The sequence below is a fragment of the Pleuronectes platessa genome, chromosome 15 (genome assembly GCF_947347685.1).
Source record: "Pleuronectes platessa chromosome 15, fPlePla1.1, whole genome shotgun sequence".
Classification (NCBI taxonomy): domain Eukaryota; kingdom Metazoa; phylum Chordata; class Actinopteri; order Pleuronectiformes; family Pleuronectidae; genus Pleuronectes; species Pleuronectes platessa.
This window is the reverse complement of record NC_070640.1, coordinates 24,371,004-24,389,018: the sequence shown is the minus strand read 5'-3', so window position 1 is coordinate 24,389,018 and position 18,015 is coordinate 24,371,004. Positions and strand designations below refer to the sequence as shown.

The window sequence follows — 18,015 nt, the reverse complement described above, 5'->3', positions numbered from 1 at the left end:
AAAAGCATGAGATGAATCAGACAGTGTGTTAGAATGTGGAGGACTAGTATCAGGAACAACACTGCTGCCCATGATCTATTCAGTGCCTGTGTCTTTCAGCTGATTTTATCAACGTCAGATGGAGCCGTCTAAGGGATATTTCCTTCCTATATCCAAAGAGATAAGTTTATCCCTGTATTGATTGCCACAGGAAATCCCATTCAGTGTCTTGGAGACATCATGTCAATTTGCTGATTGGTTCATTTAATCCAGACCGTGAACACAAAGTGCGGCTTGCTTTAATTTCACTGTATTTTAGTTGAATTAGGGAAAATGGATTGAGTTGTCCACCAAGGATGTTATGTTTTCCTCCCTGTCCATTAGTTGGTTAGTTTGTATGTAAGTATGATTACACAGACTACTGGATGGATTATCCTTCAACTTGACTCAGGGAAGAACCTATCAAGGCATTATTTTTCACTTCCTTTAACATTGAGAGATAGGCATTGACATTTTATCTCATTCCCAGGGAATAATTTCATTGATCTTAATGAAAAAATCGGACATTTAGTTCAATTTGGTTCAGTTTTATTGAATTAAAGGGAAAATTACTCTACTGAGGGCAATTCTAGTTTGTTATGTTACTAGATTTACCTCTGATGTTTTCTGATAGTCTGTGCTTTGATTTGGATGTATTTAAAGAAGATGTTTCACATAGTCAATATCTGAAAATTCTGAAAATTCTGCTTAACCCCAATGGTTTGCGCTGACCCATTTGCCAGGCAAGCAGCGTCCTTCAAGCACTGCTCCACAGTGAATGATCTTTTTTCCAAATTTTCTGAGTGGAGTGTTCTCCACATTCCTCTTGGTAACACCTGTTAAACATAGCAAGATGTTGAAGCTTTAAGATAAAAAGTAAGAGTTACAGTAAGGATGACAGTATGTTGGAAGTACAAACGCATCCACACTGACATACCATATCTGAATGCCTTGGTCAAGGATTCAAAAGCAGCTGCTAAGGAAGGGAGAGTGTCTGGTTACTTTCCACATAATGTTTTATCAGCTGCTCTAAACCCACAGGCCTGTGCCTGCATTATCACTTCACCATTACTGCAACTTCACTCATGATCAACATGTCTGAATTCCTTTAAAATGTATAATTTGTACCCAATTCTCTTTTTCAGATCAACTTACTATGATAATCTTTAACTCTCAAAAATTGCTAGGAAAGACTTCTCACTCTTACCGTGCTTTGTGAACAACATTATGAGGATGAGAAAATTAATGGACAGTCAGATGCAGCCTGAACACATTTATGTGTGTGAACGTCTAGTGTTTGGATAAACTATTTATGTACGAGTATCGAACTCTGAGTTATCTGAATGCATTTATGAACTTATCACTCACTAATAGCTATTGATATAGAGTTTGAAGACATGATATAAGGGTTTGCTGTGATATTACTGCGTTATCTTACGGTATGAGATTATATGAAATGACATGTACTGTATGTGTCATATATTGTGCCATATGCTGTTGGGATTTTCGATCATACACAGACAGTCTTCAGTTTACTCTGTAGATTTGACTTTACAAGGATGAAATTGGAATTGTTGCACATCAGTCTACAATCAAGAATGCAGAGCACACAAACACACTCACAGACACTTACAGACACTCACAGACACACACCACGTTTCGAGTCAACCATTCAAAGTATCCCCTGACTAGTCCCTTGACATACAGGAGGCCACAGTGAAGGTTGTGCTCTGTCTCCAGCTGCTGTCAGCTGTCACATGGCTGTCAGCAGCTCCTGCTGAGGATTAAATACACCTACTCTGTCATCTCACATGCCCACCCCCCCACCCCACACACACACACAAACACACAGGTTTGTTGACCTTTCCTAAGATGCAGCGTGATACAGTGTTAAACAAAAGTTAAATAAAAGCCAAATAATTTCCACCTGAAAATGAACTGTTCTATTAACAATTGATTAACATTGATGTCATCAACAAATTATAGAAGAAAGAATAAAGGTTGCAATCCTTAATATATAAATAAAACATGTAGGTGCTGGATATGCCTTGCTGCTACTATTGCTATCTCACAGGACGTCATACCCACAATCATTTTCACAGTGCTCTAAATGCTTATAGCTGAAGACTACAACTAACTCAAAGAAGATAACAAAATAACAAAATGGGGATCACCTGTGTTAACATTTGTGAGGCATCTTAACAGTTGAGAACACAGAGGGTTGAAAAGAAGAAGGGAAGAAAAGGTTGCTCGGTATCTGCTTGACAGGTAGGACATTTAGATTTTCTATTGCTCACATTTGGTTCGAATTGGTTCTGTGAACAAATAACCAATACAGCCGTTTTGGAGGATGTCTGCAGACTAAGAATTGGGTACTTTCTGTGGAGGTTGCCTTTACACATGAAAAACGCAGCAGGAGATTCTCCATTCAGATGTGTTCAGAGCAACACAGAATTGTCTGGATTGTACGGGTGGGGGATGGGGCAGCATGCAGGAGGCAGGAGCTAACTTAATAATTCTGCCGCAGAGATCACATGTTTTTGTTCCCAGCACCGACAGCCAGCCCTTATGACTAAACTCACTCTTCGATGCTGTCTTCCACATGTATGGCAATGCTTTTTCATCCTGAGATGTTGTTTTTTCTTTGTGTTTGTTAGAAATGACATCAATACCTGAATCCTGCGGAGGGTTGCTGTGTTCTCACATCAGCTCCTCCTGGCTCCCAGTGGACTTTATACTAGGGGGCCAGCTGGAGAATGTGCGGAGACTCTCTGTCTGACATTTCCGTTCAAACAATACAGTCCAACCGGAGGATCTAGACAGTCTGATAGCAGCTTAAGTCAGTATAAGTCAGTATTGTGTAGCTCCATTTGGTAATGTTTGTGGTGGCTGATTCCACTCACATGAATGTGGTGGGCGGAGCCTTTGAAAGCGGGGTGAAGTGAGGGGAGGGGTGTCTTTTTTTGTCTTACTGTGAGCTTACCCCACCTTTAATATCTACAGTATAAGTACAACATTATAAAAATAAAGTTTGCTACATTTAATTTTTGTAATTAAAATGAATCGAGGTCAATAGTCTGCAATTTCGCATGACTGTCCTTAACTGCCGATGGCTGTGGACCGTGAATCATGCATAAATGTATTACATGCTTAATATTTGTTAGTTTCGTGGAAAATGTTAACCCCTGTATATATCTTGAAGCCTGCGTTCCATGTTTAGTATCTTCTGCTTGTGACACAACGCAGATGGAAAACATAGGTATTGAAGCTCCTATTAATAGATTACTTTACCCTTCCCAAATAGAAAACTGTTAATCCAGAACCACTGATATTGATTTTGAAATAAATTCCCAAACGGTTCAATGTAATCGGCGAAAGGAGTCTTCAGCAATAACAACAATAACTTTATTGGAATAAAGTCAAAGACTGGAAATCGTTTCATCCCCTGGTAAATGTATGTTTCGTAACTGCTAGTACTTTCCCCACTATGCCTACAGCAAAAATAACGGGCCAAGTCAAATCTTAAAACAAAAACTTTGAAGCCTAATAAAGCAGCAGGGTCTTTTACAAGGGTCACATCACGGGGCCACTCCTGTGTACAGGTTTGGAAACAGATCCCATTGCGCACGACCTGAATCGACTGTCCTTTATATCAGCAAACTACGAAGAGAGGTGTCGTATTTTACGAACTTCTACACCAATGTCTTATCAACAGAGAAACTTACAGTCTGAATCCCGAGGCCATTTTCCTTCGACGCGTTGCCGTCTGGTGCGTCCAGGGCGCAACGGGCCGACCGTAGAGCTCCCCACGGCGGACCCACAGGAACACGAGAGTCCCCGAGGCAGAGGGCGCTGAGCACTCGGCATTCTTGCCTCTGTTTGAGCAGCTCAAGCTCACACAACCCGGCCAGACTGGCCTCCAACAGCTCCTTATTCCGACTGCGCTCCGCTTCCATGGGCAGAGATAGTGTTGGGAGCACGACTTCAAAAGTGCCTTGCAAAGACATATAGCCCCCCGTTGTCTTCTCACCTATCCCAACGAAAGGAAGCTAAATAAATCCACCGAATGCTTGACCTACGGTTCTTATTATCTGGTTAGCCACAGTAAATCAGCATCTGCGGGCTGTGGCTGCTGAACTCACTGCTTTCAACCTCGGACCCATTCCCCCGCCCCAGTCTGCGCTCTGCTGGGCAGTCTCACTCAGACAGCTGTTGGCGGAGCCTGTGAAAGCACGCAGCCTTTTGTTGGTTCTGTCAGACACCCACAATCGACACAGGCCACTGTAGACGTATTCTTCAGTCAAAACGAAACAAAACAAACTGCCATCTATTCCAGGAAAGAGGTACAACATGCAACAGGCTGTGTTTTTGGTATTCACAGTTATTTATTTCATTAATTTGAGCAGCAACAGTAAACCAATTGAGCAGCAACAGTAAACCAATGTTATCAAGAGTGCATTTATAGCCACTACATACTGACTCATGTGGTGTGATGCAACAAAGTACATTTACTTAGTTACTGTACGTTTTTCATGTACCTGTACTCAACTACACTATCACAATGTATTGAAATATGTGCTCAGTTGTTCACACAACTTTTTTTCAAAGAAATCAATAACTAAGGATTCAGGAACTGGTCCTCTGATTAATATCAGAGCGGGCAGGTAACGTGAGACCCAGCCTCCTGCAGCAGCACCACTCACTAACACCTCCAATGGATTCAGAAGAGGCCACTGCAGAGACTCCATATGATGTATTACACTGCATTGGGGGATAAAGCAAGTACTCTGAATTTTAATACTTTGAATATATTTAAAAACAATAAGTTCCTTACCTTTATACAAAAATAAAAGTTAATGTGGTACTTTTAGTGTATTAATACTTTTACTTGAGTGCATTTTGCCTCTTTATTTACTTTTACTCAGGTTAAATGTTTGAGTTCTTTCTCCGCCATTGCCCACACTTTAGTGCAGTGCATGCTGAGTGCACACTGTATAAAGATGTTTTAGTCCACCATCTACATACAGACGTTCTGTAATCTGCATCTGTATCTCTACATACAGAATCTATTGCAAATGTTTTATAAGAACTTACTGTACATACAGAGTATTTAGGCTAATGTTAATAAAGAACATACTGTAGGTGTGCCACGAGTGTGAATATTATATGCAGATGTTCAACAAGCACATGCTGTACATGCTGTAGATGTTCTATAACTATATAATGTGCATACGGAACATACATCTTTTTGTATTTTTACAGAAGATAAGCAGATGTTTTGTATAGGCATTATGTACATTCACAACATAATGCCGATGTTCTACAACTGGATACGTTTCTTACAGAAAACCCTGCAGGTGTTCTGCAACTACATACTGTACATACTCAACTACTCTTTGGCAAATTATGAATACTTGAAATTATGGTAAATTTGACCAGTTATGGACAATAAACAGCACAACTCATCTTAAGATTTGAGTAAGTCCTTTTTCAGAGGCCTGAGAAGTTTTAAAGGGATAGTTCACTGAAAAATGTAAATCCACTCATTATCTACTCACCACTATACCAATGGAGGGGTGGCGGAAGTGTCTGACCACAAAACACTTTTGGAGTTTCAGGGTTAAACGGCGTTGCAGCCAAATCCAATACAATTGAAGTAAATGGCGACCACTTCTTCAAAAGTAAAAAACAACAGAAAAAGAAGAACAAAAATCTCCATAGCAAATGAATGGAAACAGATATGGCTTGTATTTGTATAGTGCTTTACTTTGGGAAATGGGGAAGACTTAGCCTGACGTTGTCATACTCATAATTCTAGTCAGAATATGAGTCTGATACCGCTCCATTGGGCTGTGATTATAGGGCGTGTTTCGATCGAACCAGGAAAAAAATGTCGGTGATGTATAATTTAAGGATACACGGAGAACTTACCAACACGATCAGCATTTTTGCTCGGAGGCGACGGAGGGGAATTCAAAGTATTGGATGCATTTTGATCATTTATATCATATAAAATATGTCATCAATATCGTTTAAAATCATTTTTCAATGTGTTTCCTGGTGCGATACGCTCGTGTCAAGCGCGAAAAATAGACTCGACGCCAAAACGATCGCTGCAAAGCGCTAGGCAGCCTTGGCGCAGCGCGGCGCCTCAGCCTCCGGTGTGATCCACACAAAGGTTTAACATGGGAGCCAGCTGTTATTTAAGGCTTGGCGCTGCGCTTACGCGTCGCTTTGGCGTCGCTTCAGCGTCCGGTGTGAACCTGGCGTAAAGGTGAATGCACGTACGAACAAGTTCTCCGTTTAGGATTACAACTCCACAACATATCAAACAAATCGTATCGCATTTGTCGGTCCTGTAAGAACTTAATAACACGGTTGGAACGAAGGAGACCAGGCTGAAGAAGCGTGTTCATCTGAGGCATCAGAGAAAAGAGACCGGGGCCTAAGCGCTCTTTGGTGACGTGGTTGATTACGTAACTGTTGATCATCTGTCCATCATCGTAAAAAGCCCGCCCTGACAACTTGATTGGTCCGAACAGCTTCTGTCCGGGCAAAGTTTCTCCCCAACGGAGCGATTCCAGACCGAACTTCCCGACCTCAAATGTTGTGGGCAGGAATAAGTTCGTCTGGCATCCAGGCTAGGGAAGACTGGGATGCAACCGTTGACTTTTTGGTTAAAGGATGACCCGCTCTACCCTCTGTGCCACTAATGCTCCTCATCCAAACAACCATTTGGGGATTTAACATGAACAGCAAAGACAGCTTCTTAAGAACGACCAGATTAAAATAAACACACAAATCATATTCATGGGAAAACATCACATAACAGAATGAAGACAGTGGATATAACAAATTAACTTACATTGTAAAAGGCTTATTTTCTGTTGTCAAACCGAGTCATAGAGAAGGTGGTCATGTCAGAGAGAAGGGTAAAACTCAACAACAATGTATTGAATCAATAAAATAAACAAACGACACATACTTGCCACAGGGTGCCGGCATTACCTCGCAGGAAAACTCAAGCATTTGTGATCTCCTATCATGGATCCGCTATATTCAGATCAAACAAAGCCAATATATCATGTAAAACATACAAAATGTTATTCCCTGTTCATTTAAATGTTATAATTGCATTAACAGATGCACTTACAGTTACAGCAGAGTCCACATGAATAGTTCCTGAGTTCTATATAGACATTTGAACAGATAAATAATTATTCAGTTCTGCCCTTGTCATCTAAATTTGATCCTTGATAAATAGGTTTGTAACCACAAGTTTAATTTGCCTGCTCATAGTCTGTTTTTAATGCTGTATTAAACTGAATTATTTCTTACTTATCAGTCATCATAGTCACATTGTTTGTAAATCACTGAAACTTTGATCCTTCTCTTATTATTTTTATGTGTATTGTATATAGAAAGATATAGGAAGCTCACTGAACGGCTGAACCTTTCATGACTTGCATGACTTGCATTCCTCCTCTCTGGTTAATTTGAATTCAAACATCATTCCCTCATTGTTAGAGATGGTAAATTGCCCCCCTTTTATGATGTGGTCAACAAAGTACCCAGATCCTTAGATTCAATGATGTGAGAATACCCATTATACAAAAAACATTAAGTCCTTCAAAATAACAACATACACTATCGTTCAAAAGTTTGGGGTCACCCAGACATTTTCGTGTTTTCAATGAAAAGTCACACTTTTATTTATTGAATGAGTTACAAAATGAACAGAAAATATAGTCAAGACATTGACAAGGTTAGAAATAATTATTTTTATTTGAAATATTAAATTTGTTCTTCAAACTTTGCTTTCATCAAAGACTGCTCCATGTGCAGCAATTACAGCATTGCAGACCTTTGGCATTCTAGCTGTTAATTTGTTGAGGTAATCTGTAGAAATTTCACCCCACGCTTCCTAAAGAACCACCCACAAGTTGTATTGGCTTGATGGGCACTTCTTTCATACCATATGGTCAAGCTGCTCCCACTACAGCTCAATGTGGTTAAGATGTGGTGACTGTGCTAGCCACTCCATTACAGACAGCTTACCAGCTGCCTGCTTCTTCCCTAAATAGCTCTTGCATAATTGGGAGGTGTGCGCTGGGTCATTGTCCTGTTGTAGGAGGAGCCATCACTTCCTTGTAATAAGGAAGTGATGGCCTTCCTTATTTAAAATCCCTTTTACCTTGTACAAATCTCCCACTTTACCAGCACCAAAGCAGCCACAGACCATCACATTACCTCCACCCTGCTTGACAGATGGCGTCAGGACTCTTCCAGCATCTTTTCACCTGTTCTGCATCTCACAAATGTTCTTCTGTTTGATCCAAACACCTCAAACTTTGATTTGTCTGTTCATAACACTTATTTCAAATCTTCCTCTGTCCAATGTCTGTGTTCTTTTGCCCATATCAATCTTTTATTTTTATTGGCCAGTCTCAGAAATGGCTTTTCTTTGCCACTCTGCCTAGACCATTTAAAGAAGCTGCCAGTTGAGGACCTGTGTCTATTTCTCAAACTAAAGACTCTAATATACTTGTCTTCTTCCTGAGTTGTACACCGGGGCCTCCCACTTATCTTTCTACTCTGGTTAGAGCCGTTTGTGATGTTCTCTGAAGGGAGTAGTACACACTGTTGTAGGAAATTATCAGTTTCTTCGCAATTTCTCGCATGGAATAGCCTTAATTTCTAAGAACAAGAATAGACTGGGGAGTTTCACATGAAAGTTCTCTTTTTCTGGCCATTTTGAGAGTATAATGGAACCCACAAATGTGATGCTCCAGATACTCAACTAGCTCAAAGGAAGGCCGGTTTTATAGCTTCTCTCACCAGCTAAACAGTTTTCGGCTGTGCTTACATAATTGCAGAAGGGCTTCAAAGGTTTTCTAATCATCCATTAGTCTTTTAAGGCGATTAGCAAACACAATGTACCATTAGAACACTGGAGTGATAGTTGCTGGAAATGGGCCTCTATACACCTATGTAGATATTTCATTAAAAAACAGATGTTTCCACCTAGAATAGTCATTTACCACATTAACAATGTATAGAGTGTATTTCTGATTAATTTAATGTTATCTTAATTGAAAAAAACAGTGCTTTTCTTTGAAAAATAAGGAAATTTCTACTAAGTGACCGCAAACTTTGGAATGGTAGTGTACATTTTAGCTGAAAATTTGAGCATGATGTAAAGCAAAATTACTGGTTTGGTCCCTCTGTCTGATTTATTAAATACGACATTATTAGATAATTAATACTGCAGTGATATATGACTAATATTTCATTGTTGTTTGAACTAAATCGTTTTATAGACAGAGACACAAGACAAATCTGAGGGACCATCAGATTATTAATTGGAGAAAACAAGGAAAAAAACAAGTTGTTTCACAGATATGCTTTCGGTTCTGTTTCTATATTCCCGAAGGGAAATATTATTGTTACAATCTGCTGAAACCCAAAACAAGCTTCACCTAATGTAGCTGGTAGGACATATGTAGTGCCACAGCCTCAACATACACACTCAGATGGTGCTTCTATATGCGATTCTTTTCTATCACACATTTCATTCTCACTCAGTTGAGGCAATTTAGCCTTCAGTGTCTTGTTTAAGGACTCATCAGCATGAGCAGTGGAGGAGCCACGGATGAAACCACCATGAGCCACAAAATTTGTGCAGAAAATGGAAGAACTCATGAAAGTAAAAAAAAATTAATTTATTAGATTACCCAAAACAATGTTATTTTTGAAAAAGAAAGAACAGACGATACGTGGACCAGGCAGCTGTTATGGTGAGATGCAGTAATGTATTTGTTATTTCATTGTCGGCTGCAAAACAGCATACATGCAAGTTGTGATTAGGGAATGCCATTTCAGATGGATGTGAGCAGACTTTGGGAGGGAACGTTGGAATTGGAGGAAACTATATTATCTGAAACATAACTTAGTAACATGGTTGCAGATGAAAAAAAAATTAACAGGTGAGATTCTAGTTTGTAGTGTCATTCTACAGTTACTACCTGAAAGTTGCTTATTTGTTGTGGAGAACCCAGCTACGCCCCCCCCCCCCCCCCCCCCCTATTGTCTAGACACACTGAAAGGTAAACAACAGATGTATGAATTAGAACATAATCTCTTACCATATCTTAATTTATGGCTTGAATAGTCATATTCCTTTTTTTATGTAAAAAAAAGATTATCAGTTAAGAATTCAGGAAACAGTAAGAGCAGGAAATGTAACAAGTACAATGGTAGTGTATGGAGAGAGACAAACAGTTCAGGCTAATATCAGTATTGTTTGTAGCAATGAAAAGCACCTTGAGACATAAGTAAATAAATATGCTGAAAAGAAATTGTTGTAATAATGTGGAACATTTTATTAGAAGTACGGTTTGCTTTAACAAATAAATAATTTCACCAAAACATTCATTACTTTAAAAGAAGAGCAAGAAAAACAAACCAGCAACAACAACGAATAAAACGTTACTTGACAGAGGCAGTTCTCAAGTATTTTAAATGATTACTGTTAGTATTCTTACATCTAATACATTATACTTCAAAGCATTCTTATAACACTACTAAATCTTATTCTGCTGTGTAAGAAAAACATACAAAGAAATACAAAGAAATATGGTGTAAAAGTCATAAAATAATTCACTTAAGCTAATATGAATTTGGAAACCAAACATAATTCATTTTCAGTTTTCAGGTATCTAGACTGTCCCATCCGAACCCTTGCCTGGTACTGTGAATCAGGCCCAACGAGCTAAAACACAAGCCGTTTCAAAATGTCCAGGTGTTATCTTTGTATTTTAAGTACAAAACGTGTTGAAAGGTACTTTAGATTCCTGCCAGAACATTAAAACATTCAAATTAAAAACTGCAGAGACATGAACCTGTCTCTCATCTCTCCTATGTTCTCCCTTGCGTACAGCAGGCACAACAGGGGCAGCAGTGACAGCAGTAATGCCGGAGCTGACTGAGGAGTCCACTGGATGTTTCTGAAGAGGCTTCTGTTTGCACCATTTGCTCTTGTTGTGTTTTGGTAGAACCTTCATTTCCTATGGTTATATCCAACTGTAATGTTTGATTAGCTTTGTCACAAGTCTTCGGTGTCCTATTTTCTGTTTCTTTCGTGTGGAGTTTGTCAATTTCGCTCAGAATCCGAAACTTAAGTTGTTTGAGCTCTGAATATTTTTCATTAAGTATTTTGCTGTCTCTCGCCCCGTCCCTTTCAGATGTTGTGTTCTTACTTATTCTTTCTCCCAGTTTTGTCTTATCCTGTAGCTCCCTGTAACATGTTCTTTTAACAAACTGATTGATAACCTTCAGTCTTTTCTCCAGATTATTTCTTATTTCATGACCCCTGGATTTCATACTATCAATCTCCTTACGTTGAAATGTAGTACTCTTCCAGATCTTTTGCAAACAATCACTTTTTGACATTTTCTCAGCTGTAAAATCATTTTGCTGTTTTTCCAGCTTGAACAATGTTGCAAGATTCTGTTTCTGTTCATTTTCCATTTCTTCCATAACAATTAGCAGACATTTCCTCTTGGTTAACAAGTGTTTACTTTCTCGTTCAAGATCCACTTTATCTCCTGACAACTTCCACTGATGTTTAAATTCTTCAGTCTGGATCATGACATCTGAGTGCAGGTCAGAGTCATATTCAAAGTCTTTATGTTTCTTAAAATCCTGTTTCTTGACATCGTGCTCTTGCAGTGATTCTTTTGGTGAGGCCTCAGTCTGTACCGCCTTGTCAAAGTTTACTGTCACCAAATGTTTTATCTCTCTTTGTATCAAATCCTGAAAACCAGATGTTATATTTTTATGGAGTTCATATCTCATTAGATTCAAAAGTAGTTTTTCTTGGTCCATTCTCTCAGACAGTTTTTCTAGATCTTCTCTCTTCTTAATCAGTTCTGCTTTTAGTTTCAAGAGATCTTTCTTTTTCGACGAAGCCTCTGGCTTCAGTTGATTTTCCATGTTTTGCCTCTGGAAGACAATTTCTGACATCAGACTCTTCAATCCTTCTCTTTCTCTCACGAGCATCTCAGTGCAGCTCTTCATATGGATTTTATGTACACCCAGAGCCTCTTGCTTTTCCTCTAGAATACTAACCAGTTTCAAGATGTCTTCCTTGTTTTGTTCCAATCTGATGATTTTGTGGTTCATGTCTTGACTCATCCTGGCATCAAGCTCTTGATGTCTTATTCTCAGGAATTCAATGTATTTCATTTGATCAATTTGCTTGTTTTCTCTCTTTTTCAAGTCAGACCATTGTTCTTCCATTCTTTCCTTTTCAATCAAAAGCAGTTCTCGCTCTTTTTCTACTTCAACCTTCATCTGAATAAAGTCTTCTTTCTCTTGACTGATGGTTTTCATGGCAGCTTCAACCTCAAGATTCGTATTGTTGAGATCCATCCTCAAAACATCCAGTTCCTCTCTTTCTTCCAAAATACTGTTCTTCTGGGTTTGTAGTTCTTGAATTTGTCTCCTGATGTCACTGTCCTTTACTTCTTGCTCTCTTTGCTTCAAGGCGATCATGTTCGTCCCATTCTGAAGCTTCTTTCTCTGTGTGTGAACCTGAAGGGTCAGAATTCTAATGTTGCTTTTCTCTCGGTTTATGTCATCCAACAGACTGTCGACATGTTCCTTCTTCTGTTGTAGTTCAGTCTTTGTGAGTTTCAATTTTTCTTTTTCCTCTTTTATATCTTGCTCATCTTGTTGTAATAGTTCACATTGTTTGATGTTTTCAGATCTCATCAGATTCAAGACCAGTTTTTCTTGGTCCATCATCTCACACAGTTTTGCCAGATCTTCTCTCTTCTCATCCAGTTCTGCTTTCAGTTTCAAGAGATCTTTCTTGTCCGACAAAGTCTCTACCTTCAGTTGATTTTCCATGTCTTGTCTCTGGAAGACAATTTCTGACATTACACTCTTCAATCCTTCTCTTTCTCTCACGAGCATCTCAGTGCAGCTCTTCATATTGATTTTATGTACACCCAGAGCCTCTTGCTTTTCCTCTAGAATACTAACCAGTTTCAAGATGTCTTCCTTGTTTTGTTCCAATCTGATGATTTTGTGGTTCATGTCTTGACTCATCCTGGCATCAAGTTCTTGATGTCTTATTCTCAGGAATTCAATGTATTTCATTTGATCAATTTGCTTGTTTTCTCTCTTTTTCAAGTCAGACCATTGTTCTTCCATTCTTTCCTTTTCAATCAAAAGCAGTTCTAGCTCTTTTTCTACTTCAACCTTCATCTGAATAAAGTCTTCTTTCTCTTGACTGATGGTTTTCATGGCAGCTTCAACCTCAAGATTCGTATTGTTGAGATCCATCCTCAAAACATCCAGTTCCTCTCTTTCTTCCAAAATACTGTTCTTCTGGGTTTGTAGTTCTTGAATTTGTCTCCTGATGTCACTGTCCTTGACTTCTTGCTCTCTTTGCTTCAAGGCGATCATGTTCGTCCCATTCTGAAGCTTCTTTCTCTGTGTGTGAACCTGAAGGGTCAGAATTCTAATGTTGCTTTTCTCTCGGTTTATGTCATCCAACAGACTGTCGACATGTTCCTTCTTCTGTTGTAGTTCAGTCTTTGTGAGTTTCAATTTTTCTTTTTCCTCTTTTATATCTTGCTCATCTTGTTGTAATAGTTCACATTGTTTGATGTTTTCAGATCTCATCAGATTCAAGACCAGTTTTTCTTGGTCCATCATCTCACACAGTTTTGCCAGATCTTCTCTCTTCTCATCCAGTTCTGCTTTCAGTTTCAAGAGATCTTTCTTGTCCGACAAAGTCTCTACCTTCAGTTGATTTTCCATGTCTTGTCTCTGGAAGACAATTTCTGACATCAGACTCTTCAATCCTTCTCTTTCTCTCACGAGCATCTCAGTGCAGCTCTTCATATTGATTTTATGTACACCCAGAGCCTCTTGCTTTTCCTCTAGAATACTGACCAGTTTCAGGATGTCTTCCTGGTTTTGTTCCAATCGGATGATTTTGTGGTTCATGTCTTGACTCATCCTGGCATCAAGCTCTTGATGTCTTATTCTCAGGGATTCAATGTATTTCATTTTATTAATTTGCTTGTTTTCTCTCTTTTTCAAGTCAGACCATTGTTCTTCCATTCTTTCCTTTTCAATCAAAAGCAGTTCTCTCTCTTTTTCTACTTCAACCTTCATCTGAATAAAGTCTTCTTTCTCTTGACTGATGGTTTTCATGGCAGCTTCGACCTCAAGATTCGTATTGTTGAGATCCATCCTCAAAACATCCAGTTCCTCTCTTTCTTCCAAAATACTGTTCTTCTGGGTTTGTAGTTCTTGAATTTGTCTCCTGATGTCACTGTCCTTTACTTCTTGCTCTCTTTGCTTCAAGGCGATCATGTTCGTCCCATTCTGAAGCTTCTTTCTCTGTGTGTGAACCTGAAGGGTCAGAATTCTAATGTTGCTTTTCTCTCGGTTTATGTCATCCAACAGACTGTCGACATGTTCCTTCTTCTGTTGTAGTTCAGTCTTTGTGAGTTTCAATTTTTCTTTTTCCTCTTGTATATCTTGCTCATCTTGTTGTAATAGTTCACATTGTTTGATGTTTTCAGATCTCATCAGATTCAAGACCAGTTTTTCTTGGTCCATCTTCTCAGACAGTCTTTCCAGATCTTCTCTCTTCTGATCAAGTTCTGCTTTTAGTTTCAAGAGATCTTTCTTTTCCGACAAAGTCTCTGCCTTCAGCTGATTTTCCATGTCTTGCCTCTGGAAGACAATTTCTGACATCAGACTCTTCAATCCTTCTCTTTCTCTCACGAGCATCTCAGTGCAGCTCTTCATATTGATTTTATGTACACCCAGAGCCTCTTGCTTTTCCTCTAGAATACTGACCAGTTTCAGGATGTCTTCCTGGTTTTGTTCCAATCGGATGATTTTGTGGTTCATGTCTTGACTCATCCTGGCATCAAGCTCTTGATGTCTTATTCTCAGGGATTCAATGTATTTCATTTTATCAATTTGCTTGTTTTCTCTCTTTTTCAAGTCAGACCATTGTTCTTCCATTCTTTCCTTTTCAATCAAAAGCAGTTCTCTCTCTTTTTCTACTTCAACCTTCAACTGAATAAAGTCTTCTTTCTCTTGACTGATGGTTTTCATGGCAGCTTCAACCTCAAGATTCTTATTGTTGAGATCCATCCTCAAAACATCCAGTTCTTCTCTTTCTTCCAAAATAATGTTCTTCTGGGTTTGTAGTTCTTGAATTTGTCTCCTGATGTCACTGTCCTTTACGTCATGCTCTCTTTGCTTCAAGGCGATCATTTTTGTCCCAATCCGAAGCTTCCTTCTCTGTGTGTGAATCTGAAGGGTCAGAATTCTAATGTTGCTTTTCTCTTGATTTACGTCATCCAACAGCCTGTCGACATGTTCCTTCTTCTGTTGTAGTTCAGTCTTTGTGAGTTTCAATTTTTCTTTTTCCTCTTTTATATCTTGCTCATCTTGTTGTAATAGTTCACATTGTTTGATGTTTTCAGATCTCATCAGATTCAAGACCAGTTTTTCTTGGTCCATCATCTCACACAGTTTTTCCAGATCTTCTCTCTTCTCATCCAGTTCTGCTTTCAGTTTCAAGAGATCTTTCTTGTCCGACAAAGTCTCTGCCTTCAGTTGATTTTCCATGTCTTGTCTCTTGAAGACAATTTCTGACATTACACTCTTCAATCCTTCTCTTTTTCTCAAGAGCATCTCAGTGCAGCTCTTCATATTGATTTTAAGTACACCCAGAGCCTCTTGCTTTTCCTCTAGAATACTGACCAGTTTCAGGATGTCTTCCTTGTTTTGTTCCAATCTGATGATTTTGTGGTTCATGTCTTGACTCATCCTGGCATCAAGCTCTTGATGTCTTATTCTCAGGGATTCAATGTATTTCATTTTATCAATTTGCTTGTGTTCTCTCTTTTTCAAGTCAGACCATTGTCCTTCCATTTTTTCCTTTTCAATCAAAAGCAGTTCTCTCTCTTTTTCTACTTCAACCTTCATCTTAGTAAAGTCTTCTTTCTCTTGACTGATGGTTTTCATGGCAGCTTCAACCTCAAGATTCTTATTGTTGAGATCCATCCTCAAAACATCCAGTTCCTCTCTTTCTTCCAAAATACTGTTCTTCTGGGTTTGTAGTTCTTGAATTTGTCTCCTGATGTCACTGTCCTTTACTTCTTGCTCTCTTTGCTTCAAGGCGATCATGTTCGTCCCATTCTGAAGCTTCTTTCTCTGTGTGTGAACCTGAAGGGTCAGAATTCTAATGTTGCTTTTCTCTCGGTTTATGTCATCCAACAGACTGTCGACATGTTCCTTCTTCTGTTGTAGTTCAGTCTTTGTGAGTTTAAATTTGTCTTTTTCCTCTTTTATATCTTGCTCATCTTGTTGTAATAGGTCACATTTTTTCTGGTTTTCAGATCTGATCAGATTCAAGACCAGTTTTTCTTGGTCCATCTTCTCAGAGAGTTTTTCCAGATCTTCTCTCTTCTCATCCAATTCTGCTTTCAGTTTCAAGACATCTTTCTTTTCCGACAAAGTCTCTGCCTTCAGTTGATTTTCCATGTCTTGCCTCTGGAAGACAATTTCTGACATCAGACTCTTCAATCCTTCTCTTTCTCTCACGAGCATCTCAGTGCAGCTCTTCATATTGCTTTTATGTACACCCAGAGCCTCTTGCTTTTCCTCTAGAATACTGACCAGTTTCAGGATGTCTTCCTGGTTTTGTTCCAATCTGATGATTTTGTGGTTCATGTCTTGACTCATCCTGGCATCAAGCTCTTGATGTCTTATTCTCAGGGATTCAATGTATTTAATTTTATCAATTTGCTTGTTTTCTCTCTTTTTCAAGTCAGACCATTGTTCTTCCATTCTTTCCTTTTCAATCAAAAGCAGTTCTCTCTCTTTTTCTACTTCAACCTTCATCTGAATAAAGTCTTCTTTCTCTTGACTGATGGTTTTCATGGCAGCTTCAACCTCAAGATTCTTATTGTTGAGATCCATCCTCAAAACATCCAGTTCTTCTCTTTCTTCCAAAATAATGTTCTTCTGGGTTTGTAGTTTTTGAATTTGTCTCCTGATGTCACTGTCCTTTACTTCTTGCTCTCTTTGCTTCAAGGCGATCATGTTCGTCCCATTCTGAAGCTTCTTTCTCTGTGTGTGAACATGAAGGGTCAGAATTCTAATGTTGCTTTTCTCTCGGTTTATGTCATCGAACAGACTGTCGACATGTTCCTTCTTCTGTTGTAGGTCAGTCTTTGTGAGTTTCAATTTGTCTTTTTCCTCTTTTATATCTTGCTCATCTTGTTGTAATAGGTCACATTGTTTCTGGTTTTCAGATCTGATCAGATTCAAGACCAGTTTTTCTTGGTCCATCATCTCACACAGTTTTGCCAGATCTTCTCTCTTCTCATCCAGTTCTGCTTTCAGTTTCAAGAGATCTTTCTTGTCCGACAAAGTCTCTACCTTCAGTTGATTTTCCATGTCTTGTCTCTGGAAGACAATTTCTGACATTACACTCTTCAATCCTTCTCTTTCTCTCACGAGCATCTCAGTGCAGCTCTTCATATTGATTTTATGTACACCCAGAGCCTCTTGCTTTTCCTCTAGAATACTAACCAGTTTCAAGATGTCTTCCTTGTTTTGTTCCAATCTGATGATTTTGTGGTTCATGTCTTGACTCATCCTGGCATCAAGTTCTTGATGTCTTATTCTCAGGAATTCAATGTATTTCATTTGATCAATTTGCTTGTTTTCTCTCTTTTTCAAGTCAGACCATTGTTCTTCCATTCTTTCCTTTTCAATCAAAAGCAGTTCTAGCTCTTTTTCTACTTCAACCTTCATCTGAATAAAGTCTTCTTTCTCTTGACTGATGGTTTTCATGGCAGCTTCAACCTCAAGATTCGTATTGTTGAGATCCATCCTCAAAACATCCAGTTCCTCTCTTTCTTCCAAAATACTGTTCTTCTGGGTTTGTAG

General features: G+C 38.9%; 1 protein-coding gene across 4 annotated transcripts in view; it reads right to left on the bottom strand.

The window, feature by feature from the left end:
* The window catches only part of LOC128456600 (dapper homolog 3), an 82,674-nt gene that overhangs the window by 20,135 nt on the left and 44,524 nt on the right, over nt 1-18,015 (bottom strand). The window contains exons 5-7 of one of the 4 annotated variants that reach the window (XM_053440819.1): nt 7,172-7,207; nt 7,004-7,071; nt 5,577-5,691 (exon numbers count right to left, since the gene is read on the bottom strand). In XM_053440819.1, coding sequence (XP_053296794.1) covers nt 5,577-5,691; nt 7,004-7,071; nt 7,172-7,207 — 219 coding nt within the window. Of the gene's footprint in view, nt 1-3,743; nt 4,444-5,576; nt 5,692-7,003; nt 7,072-7,171; nt 7,208-18,015 lie in introns of those variants that run through there. The other 3 variants (XM_053440821.1, XM_053440823.1, XM_053440822.1) reach the window with 3 other exon arrangements.